This window comes from Lithobates pipiens, unplaced genomic scaffold (assembly GCF_037356315.1).
Source record: "Lithobates pipiens isolate NorthernLeopardFrog02 unplaced genomic scaffold, aLitPip1_a1.2 Scaffold_10, whole genome shotgun sequence".
NCBI lineage: Eukaryota > Metazoa > Chordata > Amphibia > Anura > Ranidae > Lithobates > Lithobates pipiens.
In genome coordinates this window covers 164,030,145-164,056,762 of record NW_027507686.1, presented here as the reverse complement: position 1 = coordinate 164,056,762, position 26,618 = coordinate 164,030,145, and the positions used below count along the sequence as shown (strand labels likewise).

The following is a 26,618-nucleotide window of genomic DNA, read 5'->3' as shown; positions in this document are numbered from 1 at the left end:
GCAACAAACACGAGCGTAGTGACGTTTCAACGTATCGACGACACTTCAAAAGAGGACGTTCAATTACTCCAGTGCCACCTTTGCTCAACTTCTGTATTGTTGTCTGATCTTTTTGCATTGGTTCTGAGTACTTTGTACAAAAGTCCGATGGTTTTGTGTACACACGATTGGACTTTGCTCCATCGGACTTATGTTGTCAAAATGTTTGTCCGTTCGCAGAGCCCACAAAAGTCAGATGAAAACCGAAAAAGTTTGTCCTATGGAGCGTACACACACAGTCGGATGTTGCACCAAAACAGCTAATTTGCATGTTTGTTGCCAAAAAGTCCGATCGTGTGTACGGGTCTTTAAACTAAATATACTCTGCGTTCCTGGATCTATTTAATCAAGTGAATATGGTACAGCTGCTAAGCACCACCTATTGTCCAGTGGACAGCAGTAGCCAACAAAGTCAATAGAACTGGTGCTACGCTATACAATCCACTCTGAATTATACACTATGAAATATGTGAACCATTAATATTACTATTACCTCTACATCATAGGAGGGGCTGGGAGAGCTGGACAATGAACTTCTAGTGCTCTCCAAGGTAAGCTGGGTTCCACAAGCCCTCCACCCAAAGTGACTTTGGTCACAGACACCCTCCCGGGATTGAAAGCCTGGGGCTCAAATGCAAAGGGGGGCGGGGGCTCTTTATGGTTTCTTGCAATGGGGCCATAAAGGTTCTAGTTACACCTCCACCGTAATGAATTTGGATTGCACTTTATAGTGAACGATAAACACATGACTGAACTGTAAAAAGCACTGGACAAATTAGCATGAATTAGTAATTTTATGAATCTGATTTATTTATTCATATATTAAATTGTATTAAGTTTGGATGTTGCACAGTAGACATTTTATGTAATAATTGCACTGGTTTAAGCACATATGGTTATATTATGGAATAGAGGTAATAGTAATATTAATAGTTCACATATGTCATACCATAGCCTATATTTCAGAGTGAATAGTATAGAGCAGCACCAGTTTTATTGAATTAGAATTTGGTCGTTAGATCAACCTCTGTTGAATGTGAATGACCATGAATGAATGACCATGGATGAATGATCATGGATGAATGACCATGGATGGGTCAAAATGCAACCCATCTTTGGCCATTTTTACGCAAGGACAGTCTGCTTTCTGGTGTCTCCTGCATTTTTCAACTTTTTACACTTTGCTTTCCAACCTCTGAATGTTTCCTGCTGTCATGTAGAATAAAGTGAGAGGGTTATGATGAGAATATATTGTTTTCTTTTCAGTTCAATAATACGAGTCAGGAAAAACAAATATATTGAATGTTTCTCAGTGTATAGACATGATGTAAGGTGTGTGTCAAGCTTTACTAAAATTCATTGCTTGACTACACCAGTTTTCATTTGTTTTAGTAAGTATTTAAAGCTGAACACCAGCCTTCCCTTCATTCTTAGTAGTAAAGCTTCACTTTGTAATGCATACCCAATCAGGTGCAATGAAATACAAAAAACAGCATTTTTGCTTACACATGAGTGGATGATGCAAATTAGCAGATCTGTACTACATTTACTAAGCTATGGGGAAAATTAGTGCAACTGCCCACACAAAGTGCACAGGCTACCCAACTGCATTTTATTTATTCGTGAAAGCTTAGTATCACATGTGGGCGTTACCTAGGGCAGTCTGCATGCAATTGCAGCCTTTCTAGGAATGCATACTCTTCTGGATTGACATCCCTGTCAATGCATTTATATTTACATAACTCCCCCCCATCAGCCAGCTCTCTGCTGGCATCAGGCTGAGGGTTCTTAACCCCCCTAGCGGTAATCCCGAGTCTGGCTCGGGTTAGGAATTTACTGATAGGAGCGGTAACCCCGAGTCAGACTCGGGATCGCATTGCTGGATGGAGAGGAGGACACAGGGAGAGTTACTTACCTTGTCCCCTGGATCCAGCGATGTCCCCCGCGCTGTGTGATCGAGCTGTCCTCCGCTCGATTCACAGTGCCGAATGCCGCCGAGCTCCGTTCCCTGCGGCGTTACGGCGCACGGGAGCGGAGAACGGCGGCAAATTCAAAAAATTTAAAAAGACACAAAACACACACAGCACTGTAATCTTACAGATTACCGTGCTGTATTAAAAATTACACACCCCCTTTGTCCCTAGTGGTCTGTGCAGTGCCCTGCATGCACTTTTATATTATAAATACATTTTTTTTCTGTCTGGAATTTGGAGATTGTCCATAGAAACCAAAACATGTCCCTTTTTCAGTGTTTTAGGATTTGATTACATTATTGAATAATTTTTATTATTCTTTATTATATTATAAACTTTATCATACCCGGGATGTCCGCTAGACTCTGGTTTGAAGAGATTTAAGAGAGTTATTCCTAAGAATTACAGGACTACAATATAAAACGCCAAATTTCCATGCAAAATAATTATACCGCTTTCAGCACCTAAAACCGGACTGAATCATACCGCCAGGGAGGTTAACCACATGATCTCCGGAAGATTTACCCCATCCTAATGGTGGCTGGTGCTCAATATTTTGGGGGGGTGGAAAACCAACACCCCACCCCACTCAGGAGATGGATGGGAAGGTGGCGATCCCCCCCATTCCCCAACCGCTAGACGGATGTGAAGGAGGTGATCAGGAAGTGGGCCCTGAGACCCGATTGGCTGGGAGTCCTAAGACTCCCTAGGGGGTGTTTTTTTTACGCTAATGCAGAGAATGAATTAAGGTAAAAAATGTGTGTGAGTGTATGTGTGTGTGTGACAATGACTGACAATGCTGCTGTGCAAAGGTGTCTCCACTGCACCCCCATTTAATGTGAAGACACCCTAAGACAGGAAGTGTGAAAATAAAGTAACAAAAGGCAAAAAAAGAAAACAAATACAGTCACTATATTTAAGGATCGGTGAGCTGCAATGTATTACTTTTTACATTTTGGGTTTAATATGGCTTTAAAATGTATGTCCCTTCTTCTATTTCCTAGGTCTAGACACGTTTCCTAGAAATGTAACTTTTGTTCAAGAGGTGAGTATTTTACACTTATTTAAAGTTAAGAATACTTATCCCACGTACACACGATCAGACTATCCGGTGGACTTAGTCTGGCGGACAAACCGGCGGAAAGTCCGCCGGACTTTCCGAACGAGCAAGCGCCCCCCCCCCCCTTCTGAGCCATACCAGTACCAATGTACCCCTACCCATTCACCTGTAAAAAAAAATTTTAATAAAACACAACACACAAGGGTTAAAAATAATTTATTGCACAGCTCCGGGGGTCTTCTTCCATCTTGGGGGGGTCTTCTCGCTGGACTCCTCCGCTATCTTCTGCTAGCTCTTTTACTAGCGGACTTGTATGGCTCGGGGGGGGGGGGCGCTTGGCCAGGCTGCGTGCTCAGATAAGGGTCTTATATGGACCTTGGGGGGGACCCCCACGCTGTTTTTTTTGGCGAAGGGCTTCCCCTTTAAGTCCATACCAGGTGACGGGGCCAGTGACGTGTCAATCTCGCCACCGAAGGCGGCGACATTGACTTCCTTCGCTAGTCCCAGCTAACTGGAGCCGCGTTCAAAATGAACGGACTTTCCGCCGGACTTGCAGTCAAAAACTACTTTCTAAGACCGCCGGACTTTTGGGGAAAAAAAACAAGTCCGCCGGATAGTTTGATTGTTTGTACGAGGCATTAGAGGATAAGGAATTATACTCCTCTGTCACGTGTAACATTCTTCTATTTTAGTGGGGTCTTATTACATTATTCCAATTGTATTATGTATTATATATCAGCATTTTCTATAGTCTAGTAATAACAACTCAGTGTTAACTCTTAAAGTGGTTGTAAACCCTTACAGACTATTGTTTGCTACAGGTAAGCCTATAATAAGGTTTACCTGTAGCTACCCTAGATACCCATTCAGGTTTAGGAGATATCCCCTGTGTTTGCATGTGCCCACATCATCAGCACATGCACACTGAAGCAAAATGAAGCAACGGAACGTATGTGCCGTTGCTTCATTGAGTGTGCCGTTACTGGCGGCTCATTGCGGCTCCAGCCAATCATTAATTTATTCTGCCCATTGGAGTGCATTACTGTATTTTTTTTACTTTTTTTTTTTTTAATTTATAACTATATTCATTCATTCATTGACATTCTTATGTACTCATTATAATTACAGGCTCTGTTTCTTGCTTTATGCAATGGTTGGGATTTATTACTCCTTAATGGCAATCTATAGCCAGCCATCTCATTGAATACAATGCAGCATGTGACTAATAAACGGTCATCAAAAATACAAACTCTGATTATTATTATAATACAGGATTTATGTAGTGCCAACAGTTTGCGCAGCACTTTACAATTTAAACAGTACAATTCAAAACAAGAGGGTTAGATCCTAGAGTTGCCTTCACTAAAAAAAAAAGCTGCAAAAAAAAAAACTTAAAAAAAAAGGCAACGGTTAGAACAAATTAGCTACTAATCTAACCTCAGCTTCTGCCCACCAGCGGCGACCCGTCCAATGGGGGCGCCCGGGTGCCGCCCCCTTTCTCCAGACCACACCCTATATGCAATAAATAGATTCATGCATAGCAGCCACCCTCTATTCACACATACTGTGTCTTTCAGGGCACCATGCACATGAATTACAGCAGCCAGGTTTTTGCACGGCAAGGTGTTCAGCGTATATCCCCTATAGTAGTCACAGGATTGGTATCCCTGTTTTTTCCAAGTGTAGATTGTGTAAAAGGAAGTTGACCAGAGCGCACCATTATACATACATTTAAATACAGGAAGTAAGTATATTAACTTTTTTTTTTTAGCCACATATTTTTTTGTTTAGGCTTGGTGTCGTGATTTTTCTGGGGGAAAGGGGCCTACGTAAATATGTGGCTCAATGCCATGAAATTGAGCTGTTACAACTCTGACTACTTTAAAGTGTAGTCACACCATAAAACAAAAATGTGATGTGAAATATTGCAGCATACCAGCCTTCAGATGTAGTGACTGGATTTGTTTTCTTTCTTTAGGCTTTTTTCCTTTTATTTTCACCTGGTGATCTTGCCAGTAACACGCCTTAAAGTGGTTGTAAACCCTTTACAACCCCTTTTTGCTACAGGTAAGCCGATAATAAGGTTAACCTGTAGTTACCCTGGATATCTCCTAAACCTACATGGTTTAGGGGATATCTCCTGTATCAGCCTGTGCCAACGTCATCGGCACATGCGCACATCCGTGCCGCTGCTTCAGCTAGTATGGAGTCGAGTTGTCACACTAGGCTGCTGTCCTAATTTTGACAACACCTACTCTCCTTTTTTTCTCCATATCATAGAGGGAGATGTTCTGTAGTTCACTGAAGAGACCTGATGAGAGTACATTGTTTGAGATTTTAGTTCAGTGCAGAGGAATTTACAAGGGCGGTGAAATTCTGACAGAATCAACAGGTTTTTTTTACACGTAAAAAATGCACTAAGGCCTGTTTCACATGGGTTTCAGCCTGCACAAGAGCAGTCTTAACAGCTATACAGTATGTACTTATTAAGAACACATTCTGTTTTCCCTTTAATTTCTTGCCACCCACATTAATGCCTATGTGTGTATGTGTAGCATTTATGCCCAGATGCTACACATATGCGTCCATGGGCGGCAGAGGTTTCTCTGCTGACAGCATGTCCACTTTTGTGCTCCCAGCACAGAGACCAAGCTGTCAAAGACAGCTCCCAGAGTCTAGTAATGACCGGACGTGGGTGGAACCAACTCACATTCAAATGACCAATCTGACAGCCAATCACAGTGCTCACGTGATCAGACAGACCTTCCTGTCCCCCCGGCGTAATAGTCCAGTTAAAGGGACAACAGAGCTGGGTGGGAAGGAAATATGACCGGCACTTTAGCAAAGGAAAAAAAACTGCTTACAGGCACCTAGAGGGGAACATTGGTTTTCAGTTCCCCAAGATTGTATGCTCAGCATTACACATTCCATTATATTCAGCACTGCTTTGTATCTATTCTTTTTAAAAGGGTTACAAGGTTAAATTGCTATTTATGTGGCCAACATCCCTAAGACATTACAGAGAAGTATTGTTTCCCCCTTAGCGATTGGACTTTAAAGGCGCAAGCGCGTAACTTATATTTAAAATTCCAAAGTTTATTTTAGCAAAGAAAAATATATTCACATAAAGTATAAAAAATATTGAAAAAGTATACAATATTGAGATAAAAGCATGGTGTACAAATTACTGCATTATTTTTACACCTGAATAGTGTATATAGCGGGATTACATCAAACATTGCATAAACATTATCCTGATGCGTTTCGGAGTAATCTTAGCTCCTTCCTCAGGTAAAGTTATTTGCAATCAGTATAGATACAGTGCCTTGCGAAAGTATTCGGCCCCCTTGAACTTTTCAACCTTTTGCCACATTTCTGGCTTCAAAAATAAAGATATAAAATTGTAATTTTTTCTGAAGAATCACCCACAAGTGGGACACAATTGTGAAGTGGAACAAAATTTATTGGATATTTTAAACTTTTTTAGCAAATAAAAAACTGAAAAGTGGTGCATGCAAAATTATTTGGCCCCTTTACTTTCAGTGCAGCAAACTCACTCCAGAAGTTCAGCGAGGATCTCTGAATGATCCAATGTTGTCCTAAATGACTGATGGTGATAAATAGAATCCACCTGTGTGTAATCAAGTCTCTGTATAAATGCACCTGCTCTGTGATAGTCTCAGGGTTCTGTTGAAAGCGCAGAGAGCATCATGAAGACCAAGGAACACACCAGGCAGGTCCGTAATACTGTTGTGGAGACGTTTAAATCCGGATTTGGATACAAAAAGATTTCCCAAGCTTTAAACATCCCAAGGAGCACTGTGCAAGCGATCATTTTGAAATGGAAGGAGTATCAGACCATTGCAAATCTACCAAGACCTGGCCGTCCCTCTAAACTTTCAGCTCAGACAAGGAGAAGACTGATCAGAGATGCAGCCAAGAGGCCCATGATCACTCTGGATGAACTGCAGAGAACTACAGCTGAGGTTGGAGAGTCTGTCCATAGGACAAAAATCAGTCGTACACTGCACAAATCTGGCCTTTATGGAAGAGTGGCAAGAAGAAAGCCATTTCTCAAAGATATCCATAAAAAGTCTCGTCTAAAGTTTGCCACAAGCCACCTGGGAGACACACCAAACATGTGGAAGAAGGTGCTCTGGTCAGATGAAACCAAAATCAAACTTTTTGCCCACAATGCAAAACGATATGTTTGGCGTAAAAGCAACACAGCTCATCACCCTCAACACACCATCCCCACTGTCAAACATGGTGGTGGCAGCATCACGGTTTGGGCCTGCTTTTCTTCAGCAGGGACAGGGAAGATGGTTAAAATTGAGGGGAAGATGGATGCAGCCAAATACAGGACCATTCTGGATGAAAACCTGTTGAAATCTGCAAAAGACCTGAAACTGGGACGGAGATTTATCTTCCAACAAGACAATGATCCCAAACATACAGCAAAATCTACAAAGGAATGGTTCACAAATAAACGTATCCAGGTGTTAGAATGGCCAAGTCAAAGTCCAGACCTGAATCCAATTGAGAATCTGTGGAAAGAGCTGAAAACTGCTGTTCACAAACGCTCTCCATCCAACCTCACTGAGCTCGAGCTGTTTTGCAAGGAAGAATGGGCAAGAATTTCAGTCTGTCGATGTGCAAAACTGATAGAGACATACCCCAAGCGACTTGCAGCTGTAATCGCAGCAAAAGGTGGCACTACAAAGTATTAACGCAAGGGGGCCGAATAATTTTGCACGCCCCACTTTTCATTTTTTTATTAGTTAAAAAAGTTTAAAATATCCAATAGATTTCCTTCCACTTCACAATTGTGTCCCACTTGTTGGTGATTCTTCACAAAAAATTAAAATTTTATATCTTTATGTTTGAAGCCTGAAATGTGGCAAAAGGTTGAAAAGTTCAAGGGGGCCGAATACTTTCGCAAGGCACTGTACATTCTATGAAATTGAGGAGGACATGTTAAAAGACTTTCATCAAATTGTACATACAATGGCTGCTGCAATAGCAGTAACTGAGGCATGTATCTATTCTTTTTTTTTTTTTTCTGTTCTTTAGTCGATATATGTATACAGTGAAATCGTTAAGATACTTATTAAATGTTTTCTATAATTAATTTTAGACCCCACTTTGGCTTTTTGTCAGGTGTACTATGGATAAGACACTAGAGATGCGCCCTAGTACTCCAAGCGTCAGGGTGATAGACTTGGGCTGGCAAGGATCACTAAACCCAAGTCCATTGGACAACGATGAAGATGAAGGCCTGGTAGATGAGTACCTGTCCCTGGCCAGGCTGGTAAGACTTATCACAAGTATACATACAAAGTGTGTTTGATTGAACATTTTTCACTAAACATGAACCTGTCAATTCATTTTTTTCTTTACAGAAAACACTTACTGGAGCTGATGACCTGCAAGACGTTACAACCCTCCAGATGTGTGTGGACACCAGGGATCACACCTTGGGGAATTTTGGTGAGGGATGCTTTCTAGGTGAGGGGTTAAGGAGAGGGTCTTATCAGGAAACTATATGCAGTATGCCACACTTTCCAAATGATCACTATAGAAATTTACTACCTGAACATCACATGAGTATCAGCATGATAGCTGCTTGAACTCCATGATGTAGATCCATCACTGTTCCTTGTGTCATAACACATTGGAACTTCTGTATAAATAAGCACATTAATCATCCGGCATTGCAGCTTGTACACGGTATTCATCTACCTTGTAGATACAAATGATTTGAGCTTTGTTTACCAATTGGGACTGCAAACTGAATCCTGATGAGGGAATGCTGGCAAAACAAACCCATATTGCTGGTAACTTTAGTGTTTAATATCTTTTACTGGTTCAGTCTCCTAATGCTTCTTGCATATTGATGTCTAAAAACCCAATGTTTTTAGGTATACAGTTTTTTTTATGATGTAAATGTAGACCCAGAGGCCTAACTAGAATCTTCAGGGCCCCGGTGCAAGAAACCATGAAGGGCCCCCACTAGGGGCGTTGCTAGGTCTACAAAATATCTCGGGCCCACAGCAGCAAAGTAAAGAAAGCCATACGCTTGGGCGTGCATACGTGTGTGTGTGTGTGATATATATATATATATATATATATATATATATATATATAATATTAAATATTGTTACATATCTGAGTGCGAATGCCCCTTACATCAGGGTCCCCAGAGAGCCCCTTCCTTACATCGGGGTCTCCAGAGAGCCCCTTCTTTACATTGGGGTCCCCAGGGAGCCCCTCCCTTACATCAGGGTCCCCTGAGAGCCCCTCCTTACATCAGGGCCCCCTCACATCAGGGTCCCCAGGGGGCACCCCCTCTTACATCAGGGTCCCCAGACAGCTGCCCCCCTCCCCCCCTTCCAGAGGTTCCCTTGTACCTGGCTGTTCTCTGCTGTGCACCTCCAACCCCCAGCCCATCTCTGGACCCCCCACCTGGGGGAAGGTGGGAATGTGGGAGGCGTCGATCGGCAGCACTATGGTGCCCGGGGTTTTCTCCCTTGGGCTAGTACTTCTCTTCCCGACTGTATACAGTGAAGAGTGGAGGGCCTTTTGACCTGAGCCGACTCACTTAAGTGGCGTGGATACATGCCTGGGTCAGAGACCCCTCCCCTCTCCACTGTATACAGTTGGGAAGAGAACTACTAGCTCCAAGGAGATCCCAAGACTCGTGGGCACCATAGAGCTGCCGATCGCCACCTCCCACTCCCCCCACTGCATTTTAAATTGACAACCATAGGTGCAGGTGGAGATGCCAGGTTTTGGGGGACCCCCCACAGCAGCAGAACGCCAGGGTCGAGTCGCAAGTGTGACTCCTGCGACAAAAGTTCCACCCCTGTGTAGACCATTGTTTATACCTACTTGACCTGCGAAAGATTTTACCCCCTTCATGATCAGGTCAGTTTTTTGCAATTCGGCACTGCGCTACTTTAACCGGTAATTGCTGTACTGCAATGCTGTACTCAAAATTTTTATAATTTTTTTCCACACAGAAAGAGCTTTCTTTTGGTGGTATTTGATCACCAAAGGATTTTTTTATTATTATTATAGAAACCAAAAGAAAACATCAATTATGAAGAAAGAAAAACTATTTTTTTGTTTCTGGTATGAAACATTAAAAATCTAATTTCTTCATTAATTTAGCCAAAATGTATTCAGCTTAAAATATTTTGGTAAAAAATTTCAATAAGGCCATATTGGTTTGTGTTAAAGTTATAGCAGCTACAAACTATGGGATATATATTGGATTTTTTTTTTAAATACTAGTATTGGCGGTGATCAAGGATTTGATATTACGGAGGGCAATCTGACACTAACTGACACTTTGTGGGAACTAACTGCCACTGTCAGTGCTAATAATATACACTGACACTGTACTAATGACACTGGCTGGGAAAAGTTTAACATTTGGGGCAATCAAACGATTTAACTGTGTGCCTAGTAATGTGTAAAGTGTTTACTGTGTGGTGCTTTTACTAAGGGATGTGCCAGTTTTTATTCCCTGCTTCGTTGCTGTCAATAGAAAACTCTGTGTTTACATACACAGAACTTTATCCTGTCACTTGCTCTGCCAATTGATCAATGATTTAAAGTGGCTGTAAAGGCTTGTTTGTTATTTAAAAAAAAAAAAAACATGTCATACTTACCTCCACTGTGCAGCTCATTTTGCACAGAGCGGCACTGATCCTCGACTTCTGGGGTCCCTCGGCGGCTCTCGCGGCTCCTGCTCACTTCAGATAACCCCCTAGGAGAGACCAGACTCAGCCTCGGCTCAAGCGTCTTTGGATTTGATTGACAGCAGCGGGAGTCAATGGCTGCGCTGCTATTAATCTATCCAATCAAGAGCCGGGACCCCGTGCAGAGAAGGACAGCGTATCTCCGGTGTGGGAATTACGGGGCTCAGGTAAGTAAAACAGGGGGCTGGGGGGCCGGTGGCATAGGATGCATTAAGATGAAAAAACATGAGGGTTTACAACCCCTTTAAGGCCGGGAACCGGTGATTGGCATGTACTGGAGCCAGTGACCGCACAGCTGGGAGGCCAGGCTTGCGAGCACACACCACCTCTTCAGAAATGCAAAATCTTGTATATATACATGATTCTGAGCAGCCGGCCAGTACTGTAGCAGTAAAACTACAGTGTGCGGTCGACAAGTGTTTAGTGTGCCTGTACACATAAACATGCGCTGCATAAAGATTAGTACAGTGCCTTGCGAAAGTATTCGGCCCCCTTGAACTTTTCAACCTTTTGCCACATTTCAGGCTTCAAACATAAAGATATAAAATTTTTATTTTTTGTGAAGAATCACCAACAAGTGGGACACAATTGTGAAGTGGAACGAAATCTATTGGATTTTTGAAACTTTTTTAACTAATAAAAAAAATGAAAAGTGGGGCGTGCAAAATTATTCGGCACCCCTTGCGTTAATACTTTGTAGAGCCACCTTTTGCTGCGATTACAGCTGCAAGTCGCTTGGGGTATGTCTCTATCAGTTTTGCACATCGAGAGACTGAAATTCTTGCCCATTTTTCCTTGCAAAACAGCTCGAGCTCAGTGAGTTTGGATGGAGAGCGTTTGTGAACAGCAGTTTTCAGCTCTTTCCACAGATTCTCGATTGGATTCAGGTCTGGACTTTGACTTGGCCATTCTAACACCTGGATACGTTTATTTGTGAACCATTGTAGATTTTGCTGTATGTTTGGGATCATTGTCTTGTTGGAAGATAAATCTCCATCCCAGTTTCAGGTCTTTTGCAGACTCCAACAGGTTTTCATCCAGAATGGTCCTGTATTTGGCTGCATCCATCTTCCCCTCAATTTTAACCATCTTCCCTGTCCCTGCTGAAGAAAAGCAGGCCCAAACCATGATGCTGCCACCACCATGTTTGACAGTGGGGATGGTGTGTTGAGGGTGATGAGCTGTGTTGCTTTTACGCCAAACATATCGTTTTGCATTGTGGGCAAAAAGTTTGATTTTGGTTTCATCTGACCAGAGCACCTTCTTCACATGTTTGGTGTGTCTCCCAGGTGGCTTGTGGCAAACTTTAGACGAGACTTTTTATGGATATCTTTGAGAAATGGCTTTCTTCTTGCCACTCTTCCATAAAGGCCAGATTTGTGCAGTGTACGACTGATTTTTGTACTATGGACAGACTCTCCCACCTCAGCTGTAGTTCTCTGCAGTTCATCCAGAGTGATCATGGGCCTCTTGGCTGCATCTCTGATCAGTCTTCTCCTTGTCTGAGCTGAAAGTTTAGAGGGGCGGCCAGGTCTTGGTAGATTTGCAGTGGTCTGATACTCCTTCCATTTCAAAATGATCGCTTGCACAGTGCTCCTTGGGATGTTTAAAGCTTGGGAATTTTTTTTTATCCAAATCCGGCTTTAAACTTCTCCACAACAGTATTACGGACCTGCCTGGTGTGTTCCTTGGTCTTCATGATGCTCTCTGCGCTTTCAACAGAACTCTGAGACTATCACAGAGCAGGTGCATTTATACAGAGACTTGATTACACACAGGTGGATTCTATTTATCACCAACAGTCATTTAGGACAACATTGGATCATTCAGAGATCCTCGCTGAACTTCTGGAGTGAGTTTGCTGCACTGAAAGTAAAGGGGCCGAATAATTTTGCACGCACCATTTTTCAGTTTTTTATTTGCTAAAAAAGTTTAAATTATCCAATAGATTTCGTTCCACTTCACAATTGTGTCCCACTTGTTGGTGATTCTTCACAAAAAGTTAAAATTGTATATCTTTATGTTTGAAGCCTGAAATGTGGCAAAAGGTTGAAAAGTTCAAGGGGGCCGAATACTTTCGCAAGGCACTGTAAATAAAAAATACAGAAATCTGCTTTTTCACATGTAGGTGCTTTGGAAGGGTAAGGGAAGATAAAAAGTTATACAGTGCCCTGAAAAAGTATCCATACCCCTTGAAATTTTGGTTACAACCAAAAATGTCAATGTATTTTAGTGGAATTTTATGTGATAGACCAACACAAAGTTGCACATAATTGTAAAGCGTAAGGAAAATGATAAATAGTTTTCAACATTCAACATTTTTAGCCCCCTTTACTTTGATAACCCTAACTAAAATCTAGTGGAACCAATTGCCTTCAGAAGTCATCTAATTAGTAAACAGACCTGTGTGCAATTTAATCTTGGTATAAATACAGCTGTTCTGTGAAGCCCTCAGAGGTTTGATAAAGAACCTTAGTAATTAAACAGCATCATGAAGGCCAAGGAACACACCAGACAGGTCAGGGATAAAGTTGTGAAGAAGATTAAAGCAGGGTTAGGTTATAAAAAAATATCCCAACCTTTGAACATCTTATGGAGCACTGTTCAATCCAACATTCGTAAATGGAAAGAGTATGGCACAACTGCAAACCTACCAACACATGACCGTCTGTCTAAACTGACAGGCCAGGCAAGTAGAGCATTAATCAGAAAAGCAGCCAAGAGGCCCATGGTAACTCTGGAGGAGCTGCAGAGATCCACAGCTCAGGTGGGAAAATCTGTCCACAGGACAACTATTAGTCGTGCATTCCACAAATCTGGCCTTTATGGAAGAGTGGTGTTGGGACATATTCAGTCCGGCCATCGAAAAGTGTCCGCCCCGTACTTGCGCAGGCGCAGCGCTTGCGCAGTACGGAGCAGAAGGAGATTCGGATAATCTCCGAAGATGAACGGCGCCTGCGCCGTGAGTCAAGGTGCAAGCCCCACCATCCAAGTGGACATAGGGCTGCACATATTAGAGGGCCCCTCGCTCGCCACGCTTCGGGCATGACCTTGCTTCACTCTGCTCTTTTTATTCTAACTCTGTGTCCACTTGGATGGTGGGGCTAGAACCTGGACTCACGGCGCAGGTGCCGTTCATCTTCGGCTATTTTCAGAATCTGCTTGTCCTGTGTACTGCGCACTCGCAGTACACAGCGGACACTATCCTCAACCACGATCCCGGTTGAGGGGACTCCTGCATTCAAGCATCCCATGGACAGGAAGCCCGAGGCGGTGGCTCGTTCCTTGTTTACGGTTGTGGGGTCAGCCGTGCGACCTGTACTGGCATCTGCACTGGTGTCGCAGACACTGACAGAGTGGGCAAAACTTTTGCACTGCGAATTGGGAGAGCAGAACGCCTTCCCTGTCTGCGTGGAGCTAGCAGACCAACTAGTGCAAAGCCTCAAGTACGTTTGTGACGTGGCCCTGGATACTCTCCCTCTGTTATCCAAGGCTTCAGTGTCAGCTGTGGTGCTGAGGCACCTAATTTGGCTGAAATGCTGGTCGGCTGACCAGGCATCCAAGAAAGCCCTGATGGATCTTCTCTTCCTTGGCGAGTGGCTCTTTGGAGCCTCGTTGGATGACATTATTAAGAATGCCACGGGTGGTAAGAGTACTCTACTCCCACAGGCCAGGAAGGCCAAGGAGCCTCACTGCAGGCAAGGGCCCTCTTTTTCCGCTCACAAGCTGCTTTTTCGTCTGCCCGGTGCTTCGGCAAGACGCCCCCAGCCCAACAGGACACCCACAGATGGTCAGAAGCGTCCCTGGAACCACAAGCCTGCGACCAAAAGTGCTACCACATGAAGGTTTGCCCCCACCCATTTTTCGGGTGGGGGGTCGTCTTCGGGAGTTTGCAGCCTGGTGGACCTCCCGGTTATCCGACCAATGGGTCTGCGATCTGATTTCCACAGGCTACAAGATAGAGTTTCTCTCTTGGCCGCCGAACAGACTGTTCCCCTCCAGCATACCCGTATCCCGGGTTCGCCGGGAGGCCCTGTTGGGGGCGGTAAGGGACTTGCTGAATCAGGGGGTGATTGTACCGGTTCCGGAATCAGAACGCTTCCAGGGGTTCTACTCAAATCTGTTTGTGGTTCCCAAGACGGAAGGGGTACGTCCAATCTTGGACTACCCTCAATCACTTTGTAAAGGTGCAGAGGTTCAGAATGGAATCAGTTCGCTCAGTTGTCGCTGCACTCCATCAAGGGGACTTTCTGGCATCCTTGGACATCCAGGATGCTTGCCTGCACATACCCTTTTGCCTTCTGCATCAAAAATGTCTGCGTTTGGTAGTACGGGAAACCCACTACCAGTTTGTGGCTCTTCCTTTTGGCCTGGCATCAACCCCCCGAGTCTTTACCAAAGTACTGGCTCCAGTATTGGCATTGCTGATGCAGCACAGGATCGGGATCGTGGGTTACCTAGACGATCTCCTCCTGAGAGCATCTTCCGCCTCAGAATTAGAGGAGGATGTGGCGATCACCATGCAGACCCTGCAAGAATTTGGGTGGCTGTTGAACCTAAAGAAGTCGGTGGTTGTACCAACTCAGCATCTGGAGTACCTGGGGTTACTGTTGGACTCCAGGGAAGTGAGGGTTGTTCTCCCCTCAGACAAATTGCTGACTCTCAGATCTGCGGTCAAACTGCTGATGAACTGCAGGTGGTCATCGCTCCGCTTTTGCATGTGGGTGCAGGGGCTCATGGTAGCCTCCTTCGAGGCAGTACCTTATGCCCAGTTTCACACCAGAGTCCTGCAGAAGGAGATCTTGACCAAATGGGACAAATCTCCGTTGTCCCTGGATCGGCAGATCCAGGTGAGCCAGCCAGTCAGGGACTCCCTTATCTGGTGGTTGAGGTCGCCGGTGATTCAGTCCGGAAAATCGTTCCTTCCTCTGAAATGGATGGTGATCACTACGGACGCCAGTCTATTCCACTGGGGTGGAATGATGGGGATTCAGTCGGCTCAGGGCCTCTGGTCGACGGAAGAATCCAAGTTGCTGATCAATCTGCTCGAATTGAGAGCGATCAGGCTGTGTCTTCACACATGGTCGATGTGTCTTCAGGGGTGTCCGACAAGGATACAGTCGGACAACGCCACGGCTGTGGCATACATAAATCACCAAGGGGGAACAAGAAGCTCAGCTGCTGCTCGGGAGGCCGCTCACATACTTCGGTGGGCAGAGCGACACGTTCCGGCCCTGTCCGCCATTTACATCCCGGGGATGGAAAATTGGAAGGCGAACTATCTGAGTCGACAGATGCTAGACCCAGGAGAGTGGGCATTGCATCCTGAGATATTCAGGCTGCTGTGCCTGAAGTGGGGCACACCAGATGTGGATCTATTGGCCTCCCGTCTCAATCGGAAGGTGCCCAGATTCGTGTCCAGGACTAGAGATTCGTGGACAGACGCGTCAGAGGCGCTGGTGGCTCTGTGGGATCAGTACCAGCTGATCTACGCCTTTCCTCCACTGAAACTATTGCCACGTCTGCTTCGCAGAGTGGAAGCCAAGAGGATTCCAGTAATCCTGGTGGCCCCAGATTGGCCTCAGCGGCCCTGGTACGCAGACCTGGTGCGTCTGGTGGCAGACGCTCCCTGGTTATTGCCGCTGCGAGAGGACCTCCTATTTTAAGGTCCAATCTTTCACCCTGCTTTACCATCACTGGCTTTAACGGCATGGCTATTGAGAACCAGGTGCTGAGGAACTGGGTCTGTCATACTCAGTGATTCCAACTATGCAGAGGGCGTGGAAATCTTCACGGAAGATATACCTTCGTACCTGGAAGGCCTACATTTCCATGTGTGAGGAGAAAGGGTGGCATTTGCGCTCCTTTTCTTTATCCAGGATCCTGCTGTTTCTTCAGCAAGGAGTAGACCAGAAATTGGCGTTGAGCACCATTAAGGGGCAAATTTCAGTCTTGGCTATCTTTTTTCAGCTACCCCTGGCGTCTCACTCATTAGTGAGTACCTTTGTTCAGGGGGTACGACATGTAGTCCCTCCGGTGCGTCCTCCGTTGCCCCCATGGGATTTGAACCTGGTGTTGTTGGCGCTTCAGAAGCCGCCGTTTGAGAATATCAGGGAGATTCCCCTGTTGACCCTTTCACAGAAGGGGGTTTTTCTAGTGGCCATTACATCGGCCAGGAGGGTTTCGGAATTGGCGGCCTTGTCCTGCAAGTTGCCTTATCTGGTCATCCACAGGGATAAGGTGGTGTTGCGTCCGCAACCGTCCTTTCTACCAAAGGTGGTTTTGGCTTTTCATATCAATGAGGATATTGTATTAAGTACTAATATCACTGGAAAAAAACCCAAACAAACAAAATTTGAGAATATTCCCCACTGATCCCAGCGCTCACAGAGCTAAGTCAAAAAATAATAATACCAAATACAAGCTGCTATCATACAAAAAATCAATCACAGAAATATATATAGTATATAGCATTCACTACCCTATTGTCCCCTATATACCATATTGACAGCGCTAAAAAAAAAAAAAAAAAAAAAAAAAAAATAATATCATTAAGAGGGTGATAGTCCCGTGATTACAAAATAAACCACAGAAATGTCCTTAAAAAATCCCACGTATATGAGGATGAGATTCCAGATGTCACATTCACACGTTGGAAAACCAGAAAGGAAAGTCCATCTCCAAGATCACACCACCAGTGCGTAAAGAGCTTAACAGCCGGTGACACCCCTTAAGGTAATGCACTCACCAGAACATCAAGGGTTAACAGGCACTTCGTTACGAATAATTAAAATTCACTGGTCTGCGGAATCCTCTTGTCTCATCAATAATCAATAGGTTCACAATCTCAGATTCCTTAATCTCCCAAGGTAAAAGATTTCCTGGTTTTTATACTTCACTTACAGCAGCAGGTTCACATAAGGGAACAACAAAAAATAGATTCCATAGTGCAAACTGCTTTATTGATTAAAAAGCTCATACGCATACAAATCATACGTACATAATCTTATAAAATCATTCACAAAAGATGTCACTATCAGAACGATCGGATTTGCCTCACCGCAGTTCCGAGCGTCTTAGATCGAACACAGGCTCAGCTTCCACGGCGGGTCCCGGGTGAGCATTCAAAACGACCGCTCTGAAATGACGAATAGCTGCTTGGTCACGCCCAGCTATTCGTCATTTCAGAGCGGTCGTTTTTCGATAAAAACGTAGTACTGTTTTGTTAATGCACTGTTGCATTACTTCCGCAATGTTGCGGTCTTGGGGATCACTCCTATTGAGGATACCCGGTTATATGGTGGTGTTTTTCCACACACTGCTGTTTTTTTGTGGGTTTAGTTTCACTAGTTCCCACTTGCCATGGTGGATGAGGTTTTTATGCTCTTTTTTCCCACCCCCGTTTGGCACTGCTTGGGGACGTCCCATTTAGTTACAGAGAGGAGCTGTGTCAGTCGGTGAATATAAGAGAAAATAGGATTTTTTGAACTTACCGTAAAATCCTTTTCTCTGTAATTCACCGACCAACACAGCACCCACCCCTCCTTTTTTCTACGTTATACTGCTTGTTGATGTACTGAAGCTGCTGGGAGCAGTGAGGAGGGTTGATAGCACAGGGTCTGCCCCCTGGGGCGGGATTAAAGTTCTGTGTATTGTGTAACAATTTTGCCTAGTTCTCCTAATGGTAGGCTATACAACCCATTTAGTTACAGAGAGGAGCTGTGTTGGTTGGTGAATTACAGAGAAAAGGATTTTACGGTGAGTACAAAAAATCCAATTTTTATGACGTCCAGTGTGCATGAGGCCTAATCTTATGTTGACCACACAGGTAGTGCTTTGTGATAGGTATTGCATAGAAGGTATAAGGAATTGCAAAGAAGCATTATATCATAAATTAAAATAACCAACAAAACCACGCACACAGCATTGTTTTCCTTTGTGATTAACTGAAAATATCAATTGAAAACAGGATCATAAATAAGATAACAAGGAACTCATTAATAACTTATTAATAATAAATAGATTAATAAATAACTTAATAAAATAGATTAATAAATCCAAATAAACTATTAAAATATGATTTTATTCTGTGTTTTTTTTTTCTTTTTTTTACGCTCCGTGGTCACAGCCTTAGGAAAGGCCGCAGCTTAGGCCTAGCTCCGAAGCAGCGGCCATCTTTCTACATCCAAGCCGTTTACAATGTGATCGCTCCGTCAAATGACAGAGACGCTGGTTCCTTTTTCCCCTCACTGTACTGATCTGTACAGTGGAGGGGGAGAGATCGGATGGATGCAGCGCTGTGGGGCTGCATCTGTATTGTCCACAGCGCTGCTCTTTGACAGCCTACTCTGCAATACCCTGACAATACTCTGCCATACCCTGCCATACCCTGCCAATACTCTGCCATACTCTGCCATACCCTGCCATACCCTGCCAATACCCTGCCAATACCCTGCCATACCCTGCCAATACTCTGCCATACCCTGCCATACCCTGTCAATACTCTGCAATACCCTGTCAATACTCTGCAATACCCTGCCAATACTCTGCAATACCCTGCCAATACTCTGCAATACCCTGCCAATACTCTGCCATACTCTGTAATACTCTGCCATACCCAGCCATACTCTGCCATACCCAGCCATACTCTGCCATACCCAGCCATGCTCTGCCATACCCAGCCATGCTCTGCCATACCCAGCCATGCTCTGCAATACCCAGCCATGCTCAGCAATACCTAGCCATGCTCAGCCAATATTACAGTGAGGGAGATTGTGGATATTACAGTGAGGACTATATGGCGGTGGAATTTTCACAGGTTTTTGCAAATTCAGTTATTATTTGCTGATCCGAAAAAGGATCTGATCCGTGACTCTGATCCGAGGAACGATCCAATCTGTGAGTTTTTTGATCCGTTGCACCCCTACTAGCTAATAGGAATACAAGATCTGTCACTCCTGTCAGAATAGGGAAGTGTGTGTTTACATACACTTGTCCCTGTTCTGTCTCTCGTGCTTGCGATTGCTCTTGGCCGACGGTCATTGCGACCATCGGCCACAAGCACCAGCACCCCCGCTGTGCAGTGGGTACGCATGCGCCTGCTTTCCCGACCCCGCAAGCCGACATATAACTACGATGGCTCGTGCGTATAATTGCCAGCGGTTGGTCAGGAAGGTGGTTAAAAGGTGTATAACTAGGTAAAATATTTTTTTTGTTTTGGATAGAGTGGGGAAGGGTTAGACCAGGGTTTCTAAAATGCGGTTCCACAAAATCTACCCATCAGTAGCAAGAAGCTGATGGGTAGATCACATCTACCAACAAACGATTTCCCAGCATACTTGCCAACCTGCAAAACAATCAAAATGGCCTTGGCTAACAGTTTACGTTAAAAACAGTGGGTTTTGTTTGCACACATTTGCAAATATATGTGTAAGCCATGGTGCTCACGCCAAGAAATCTCTGTATACACTGTCATCCTCACTCTAAATTTTCAGAGCCTCCCTAGTGGGAGCACATATATAAGAATGAATAGATTGAGGGCATGTATGCCTGGAGGGAGCCCACCCCTCCTTAAAGGCACAGGAATGCATGTGGCTCTCAGCAAGACAATGGCAGCGAAGGCATCCAGTGCATCCCCGTACCAATTCACCCAACTGTACAAAAAAGTGGCAACCACCCCAGCCTATATACTGCTCCCATATAACGGGCCTTTCTCCCATTTAGTGTGCCCTTCTGCCCCCTTATACTGTGCCCTCCTGACCCCCTGTACTCTGCACTGCTAAACACCCGTGTTCTGCCCTGCTGTCTCCCTGTACCCCACCCTATCCCTGTATTAGAATACAATAGCTCAGTGGGGGGGGGGATTCTCCCATCCACCTCACTTGTGTGGATGGGGGAGTCTGTTGGGGTTCTTTTTGATTGGCCCACTGGCTGATCAAAAAAAAAAAAAGATGCATCTATAGCCAGCTTCAGAATAAAATTCCCTATACTTTTTCTAGTATCTTGTATTAGCTTTGAGACAGGAACAAAACTATACCCAATGGTGCACAGGCAGCAAGAAATAAACTGGCAGGGATTTTAATAAGCTACCGAAAAGAGAAAGTTTTGCCTATACATACACCATAACTGTTACAAGGCATTTTTTCCCATGTGTATGTGTCTGCAGAAGCCCCATTTATTGAGAATATAGATCAGGATACCCACATGTACTGCTGGCTGCAATCGCGACAAAACAAAGCATTATGGCCTTTATGTAATCATGGCATAACAGGTGATAATAAAACATGGCAAGCGATCATGTTTTAGCTTTCAGTTAGGTGCAGTGTAACCGAATGTGTCTGGCAGAGGTCAAGCATTCTGTGTGACTAGTGATGATTTCATATTACATGAGAGTAATGCACACTCAGCACCAACATAAGTCACCAGTCCTTAGTCATTAATTAAGCGATGCAGACTTTACAAGGCATGCACCTCATAAATCATCAGGTTATATGTCAGCATTACCAAATCACGCATTTTTTTTGAATAAGGACTTACCTCAGGGCTGTCCAACCCATGGGAGGGCTGTGAATGCGGCCCAACACAAAATGTAAACTCACTTAAAAATTTAGATTTTTTTGGAATTTTTAGTAAAATGCAGAGAACACGTGCGGCCGGAAAATAAAAAAGAAAATGAAAGTGTCTCTTTAATCTTATTTTATCTTCCCATAGAAAAATATTACACTCTTCACAATCACGCCTTTTTTTCAAGGATGAAAGTGATATTAAAGCTTTTTTTTTTTTTTTTATAACATACATGTCATATTTAGCTGCTCTGTGAAGGTTTTCCACAGAGCAGCCCTGATTTTCCTCTTCTTGGTTCCGACGCTGGTGCTCTAAGCCCCTCCTTCATGCCGAGTGCCCCCAGAACAAGCAGCTTGCAATGGGGACGCCCAAGCAGGCACGTTCCCGAGCTGCAGCTCTGTGTGTCCATTCACACACAGAACCATGGCTTAGGCCCGCCCCTTACCTCTGCTCATTGGCTCACTGGCTGTGATTGGCTCCAGCTGCTGTTTCAGCCAATGAACAGGGAGAGTCCCTGGAGATCCGAGGCTCTCGTGCACATCGCTGGATCAAGATGGGGCTCAGGTAAGTATTAGGGTGGGCTGAAGGACTACTGCAAAGAAGAAGGATTTTAACCTTAATGCATTGAATGCATGAAGGTAAAAAACCTTGAGCCTTTACAACCACTTGAAGCACACAAAAGGGCAACATTTGAACCAAAATATCTGATGAGCACCTGAAGAATTGAGAATTGCTGCTACATCCATTGAACCAGATATCGATGCGTTCGTTTATCAGAAACAGTGTCAAATATCACACTCGTTTTATGTTGCCCACCTTTACTATTATAATTAAAATTCTTTAGAAAAAAATATGTTTTATTACTCATTATCTATATCGGGGAGTGCTAACTTGTGACCTGCTTTCTTTTTCCGTTCATCAGCTATCCTTCTAGTTGATGTATTTTATGTGTGGTCCAAGACAATTCCTCTTCTTCCAATGTGGCCCAGAAAAGTCAAAAGGTTGGACACCCCTGACATACCTCTTTCATTGAAATGGCATTCCCAGGTCCAAGCCAAGGCAGTCTATGTAACATTGTGCCTGCCCACCAGTTATTACTACAGAAGATCTGTTGTTTTCAAGCCATAGTAAGATGGGAGGATCAAAAAGGCTGTCCCATATCCATAGATGATTACAAAATATACGCAAGATAATATTGCTTAATGTTACAGTGGTAATAAACCCAAAAGCAAACATTTATTATTTTGCAGCTTACCAATTCTTAGATGTGATGGCTCTATTAGTTTTCTTTATTAGGCTTTCTTTCCCTTATCTTCACCAGCTTACCAATCGTTAGATGTGGTGGCTGCAATAGTTTTCTTTTTGTACGCTTATGCCTCCGTTTTCACCTGGTGATCAAGTTTGTTGTTTTTCAACAGAGCAAACTGTCCTGCAGATATATCAGTTACAGAGACAATCCATTTACCACTGACGGGTGCTTCCATTGATCAGTTTTTATTGACGTAAAACCTTTATCCCATAAAAGAACAACAAAAACTGTTGCTTTAACTGTATCCAAATCTGTTGTGCATCTAACACCCCTTCCCTCCAGATTAACAATGCTGCTGTCCAAATGTGTCTCTGTTGCTCCTTTTCCCCAGAGTGTAGGCACACTGGAGAAGGTTTACAGGCGCTACGATGCTAAAAATAGCGCCTGCATAGCGCCTGAAAAAAGCCTCAACTGCAGATCAAAGTTAAAACAGAGCGTAAAAAAGCGTAAAAAAGCATAAAAAAGAAAAGTAATGCAGCCTCCACATCTAATGATTGATAAGCTGCAATATATTATATTTTGGTATTGGGTTTATTACATCTTTAAGATGATCTCTTTCTAATGTATGTTTTCTTTAACACTTTTGTTCTGCCATACGTTTACCCAGTGCCATTAATAAAGGACTCTGGATAAAGCACTGCAAAGTGGCTGCTTTAAACACTAATGCCGCGTACACGCGATCAGACTATCTGGCGGACCAGAGTCCGCCAGACAATCCGCCCGTGTGTGGGCTCCGGCGAACTTTTTCTTTCCAAAAGTCCGGCGGATTTAGAAAGAAGTTTTGACTCAAAATTGTCTTCCGGACTCGGCAGTCCGGCGGACAATCCGCCCGTCTGTGTGCTAGTCCGCCGGACTTTTGAAATTAACAGACTTGCCCACACACGGAGTAAAGTCCGTTCATTTTGAGTGCGGCTCCAGGTAGACGGGACTAGCGAGATTCGGCGAGATTGACACCTCCATCGGCGAGATTGACACCTCGCTAGCCCGGTCACCTGGTATGGACTTAAAGGGGAAGCCCTACGCCGAAAAAACGGCGTGGGGGTCCCCCCCAAAGTCCATATCAGACCCTTATCTGAGCACGCAGCCCGGTCGGTCAGGAAAGGGGGTGGGGACGAGCAAGCGCCCCCCCCCCCACTCCCTCCTGAGCCGTACCAGGCTGCATGCCCTCAACATGGGGGGTGCTTTGGGGAAGGGGTGGCCCTGCGGCCCCCCACCCCAAAGCACCTTGTCCCCATGTTGATGAGGACAAGGGCCTCTTCCCGACAACCCTGGCTGTTGGTTGTCGGGGTTTGCGGGCAGGGGGCTTATCGGAATCCGGGAGCCCCCTTTAATAAGTTGTCGGGAAGAGGCCCTTGTCCTCATCAACATGGGGACAAGGTGCTTTGTGGTGGGGGGGCCGCAGGGCCCCCCTTCCCCAAAGCACCCCCCCATGTTGAGGGCACATGGCCTGGTACGGCTCAGGAGGGGGGGTGCTCGCTCGTCCCCACCCCCTTTCCTGACCGGCTGGGCTGCGTGCTTGGATAAGGGTCTGATATGGATTTTGGGGGGGGCACCACGCCGTTTCTTCGGCATAGGGCTTCCCCTTTAAGTCCATACCAGGTGACGGGGCTAGCGAGGTGTCAATCTCACCGATGGAGGTGGCGACATTGACCTCCTTTGCTAGTCCCGTCTACCTGGAGCTGCGTTCAAGATGAACGGGCTTTTCTTTTGTGTGTGGGCAAGTCCGTTCATTTGAAAAGTCAGACGGACTCCCGCCATAGTCTAGCGGTTTGTCCGCCGGAAAAGTACGGTCGTGTGTGGGCAGGTCCGCTCGTTCGGAAAGTCCGGCGGACCTCCGCTGCAAAGTCCGGCGGACAATCCACCGGATAGTCCGATCATGTGTACGCGGCATAAGACTGGCCATGTTCCCAAGACTCTGCTTTGTGCCTTCAGATCACTCTGATTGGTCATCAAGAGAACAATTGCAGCAATCACATGAAGCATACCTCCCAAAGTATGCAGGCATAGGACACACCCCTTACCACGCCCCCTTAAAGGAGAATTGTTCAAAAAATAAGATTGGTTAAACTCACAAGTGCTTTTTTTTTTACCACCACTATTCCTTCATTAGGGATGAGCTTCGTGTTCGAGTCGAACGTACGTTCGACTCGAACATTGGCTGTTCGGGCGTTCAGCGAAATCCGAACTCTTGGTCCGTTCGCGTCAAAATTCGTATGGCGCGCGCGGACCACAATGCACTGCGATGGCGCAGTGCATTGCTGGCTCATGATTGGCCAAGCATGCACTGTGACCCCGCAAGCTTGGCCAATCGCAGCGCCAGCAGCGAGGAGAGCCATGATTGGCCACAGGCATCCTGCCTGTGGCCAATCATAGCTCAGGCTGTGTAGTGCACGCCCCACACTATATAAGGCTGCCTTTGAGGCGGCCTCGTGTAGTGTGTTGGAATCTGAAGCAGTGGGTGTTCTGTGTACCTTCAACACAGTTACACACCAATCGTTTTTGGCTGATTTCCTATCTTGCTCTTGTGTAGTGGTTATTGTCTGTGCCCTGACCGCAGTATACACCACTATATTCACCTCACCTATATAGCTAGCTAGTGATCCATCTTTAACCACTTAACAACCGCCCATTGCCGATTAACGGCTTCAGGGCGGTTGTTTAACTCTGAGAGTCCGTTAATTAACGGCCTCCCAGAATTCTGCTCTCGCACGCCCCCTGGGGCGCGTACTCGAGAGCATCCGTGGCAGCACGGATCACGGTAAACGGCCGCTCGTCGCGGCCGTTTACCACGTGATCGCTCCGTCAAATGACGGAGTGATCACTTGTAAAGAAACCGGCGTCATGTTATGACGCCGGTTCCTCCCTCCCCTCTCTGTACCGATCGGTACAGCGGAGGGGAAAGAGATCGGTGTCAGCAGCGATGTGGGCTGCATCTGCAGTGCCCACATCGCTGCTCACCGAATTTAACCCCTCAATTCCCTGCCAATACTCTGCAATACCAGTGCATACTCTGCAGTACACTGCCATTACTCTGCAGTACCCCCCATTACTCTGCAGTACCCTGCCTTTACTCTGCAGTACCCCCCATTACTCTGCAGTAACCCCCATTACTCTGCAGTACCCTGCCATTACTCTGCAGTACCCCGCCATTACTCTGCAGTGCAGTACCCTGCCATTACTCTGCAGTATCCTGCCTTTACTCTGCAGTACCCTGCCATTACTCTGTAGTACTCCCCAATACTCTGCAGTACCCTGCTATTACTCTGTAGTACCCCGCCAATACCCCGCCAATACTCTGCAATACCAGTGCATACTCTGCAGTACCCTGCCATTACTCTGCAGTACCCCCCATTACTCTGCAGTACCCTGCCTTTACTCTGCAGTACCCTGCCATTACTCTGTAGTACTCCCCAATACTCTGCAGTACCCTGCTATTACTCTGTAGTACCCCGCCAATACCCCGCCAATACTCTGCAATACCCTGCCATAAATTGCCATACCCAGCCATACTCTGAGATACCCAGCCATACTCGGAGATACCCAGCCATACTCGGTGATACCCTGAAATACCCAGCCATAGACGCCCCCCACCCCTCACCGCCCTCCGGTGCTTCTACCAACTCGCCAGTACGATTAAAGCCAGAATCTTTTTTTTCTTTTTTATTTCAGGCTTCCCAGCCTAGAGGTGAGATGTGGGGTCATATTGACCCCCAGATTTCACTGTAAAGAGGACCTGTCACTCCATATTCCTATTACAAGGGATGTTTACATTCCTTGTAATAGGAATAAAAGTGATCAAAAATATATTTTTGGGGAAAAAAATGTCAAACTAAAATAAATAAAGTAAAATGAACAATAAAAAAAAATAAAATAAATTAAAGCGCCCATGTCCCCATGTGCTCGCATGC

The 26,618-nt window shown here is 45.1% G+C and overlaps 1 protein-coding gene across 6 annotated transcripts in view; it reads left to right on the top strand.

Moving 5' to 3' along the window:
* LRRC56 (leucine rich repeat containing 56) overlaps positions 1-26,618 on the top strand; it is a 133,010-nt gene that overhangs the window by 67,984 nt on the left and 38,408 nt on the right. For 3 of the 6 annotated variants that reach the window (XM_077459054.1, XM_077459030.1, XM_077459037.1), the window contains exons 2-4: positions 3,017-3,057; positions 8,233-8,383; positions 8,475-8,580. In XM_077459054.1, coding sequence (XP_077315180.1) covers positions 8,240-8,383; positions 8,475-8,580 — 250 coding nt within the window. In that variant the 5' untranslated portion in view covers positions 3,017-3,057; positions 8,233-8,239. The remainder of the gene's footprint in view (positions 1-3,016; positions 3,058-8,232; positions 8,384-8,474; positions 8,581-26,618) is intronic. The other 3 variants (XM_077459071.1, XM_077459062.1, XM_077459045.1) reach the window with 2 other exon arrangements.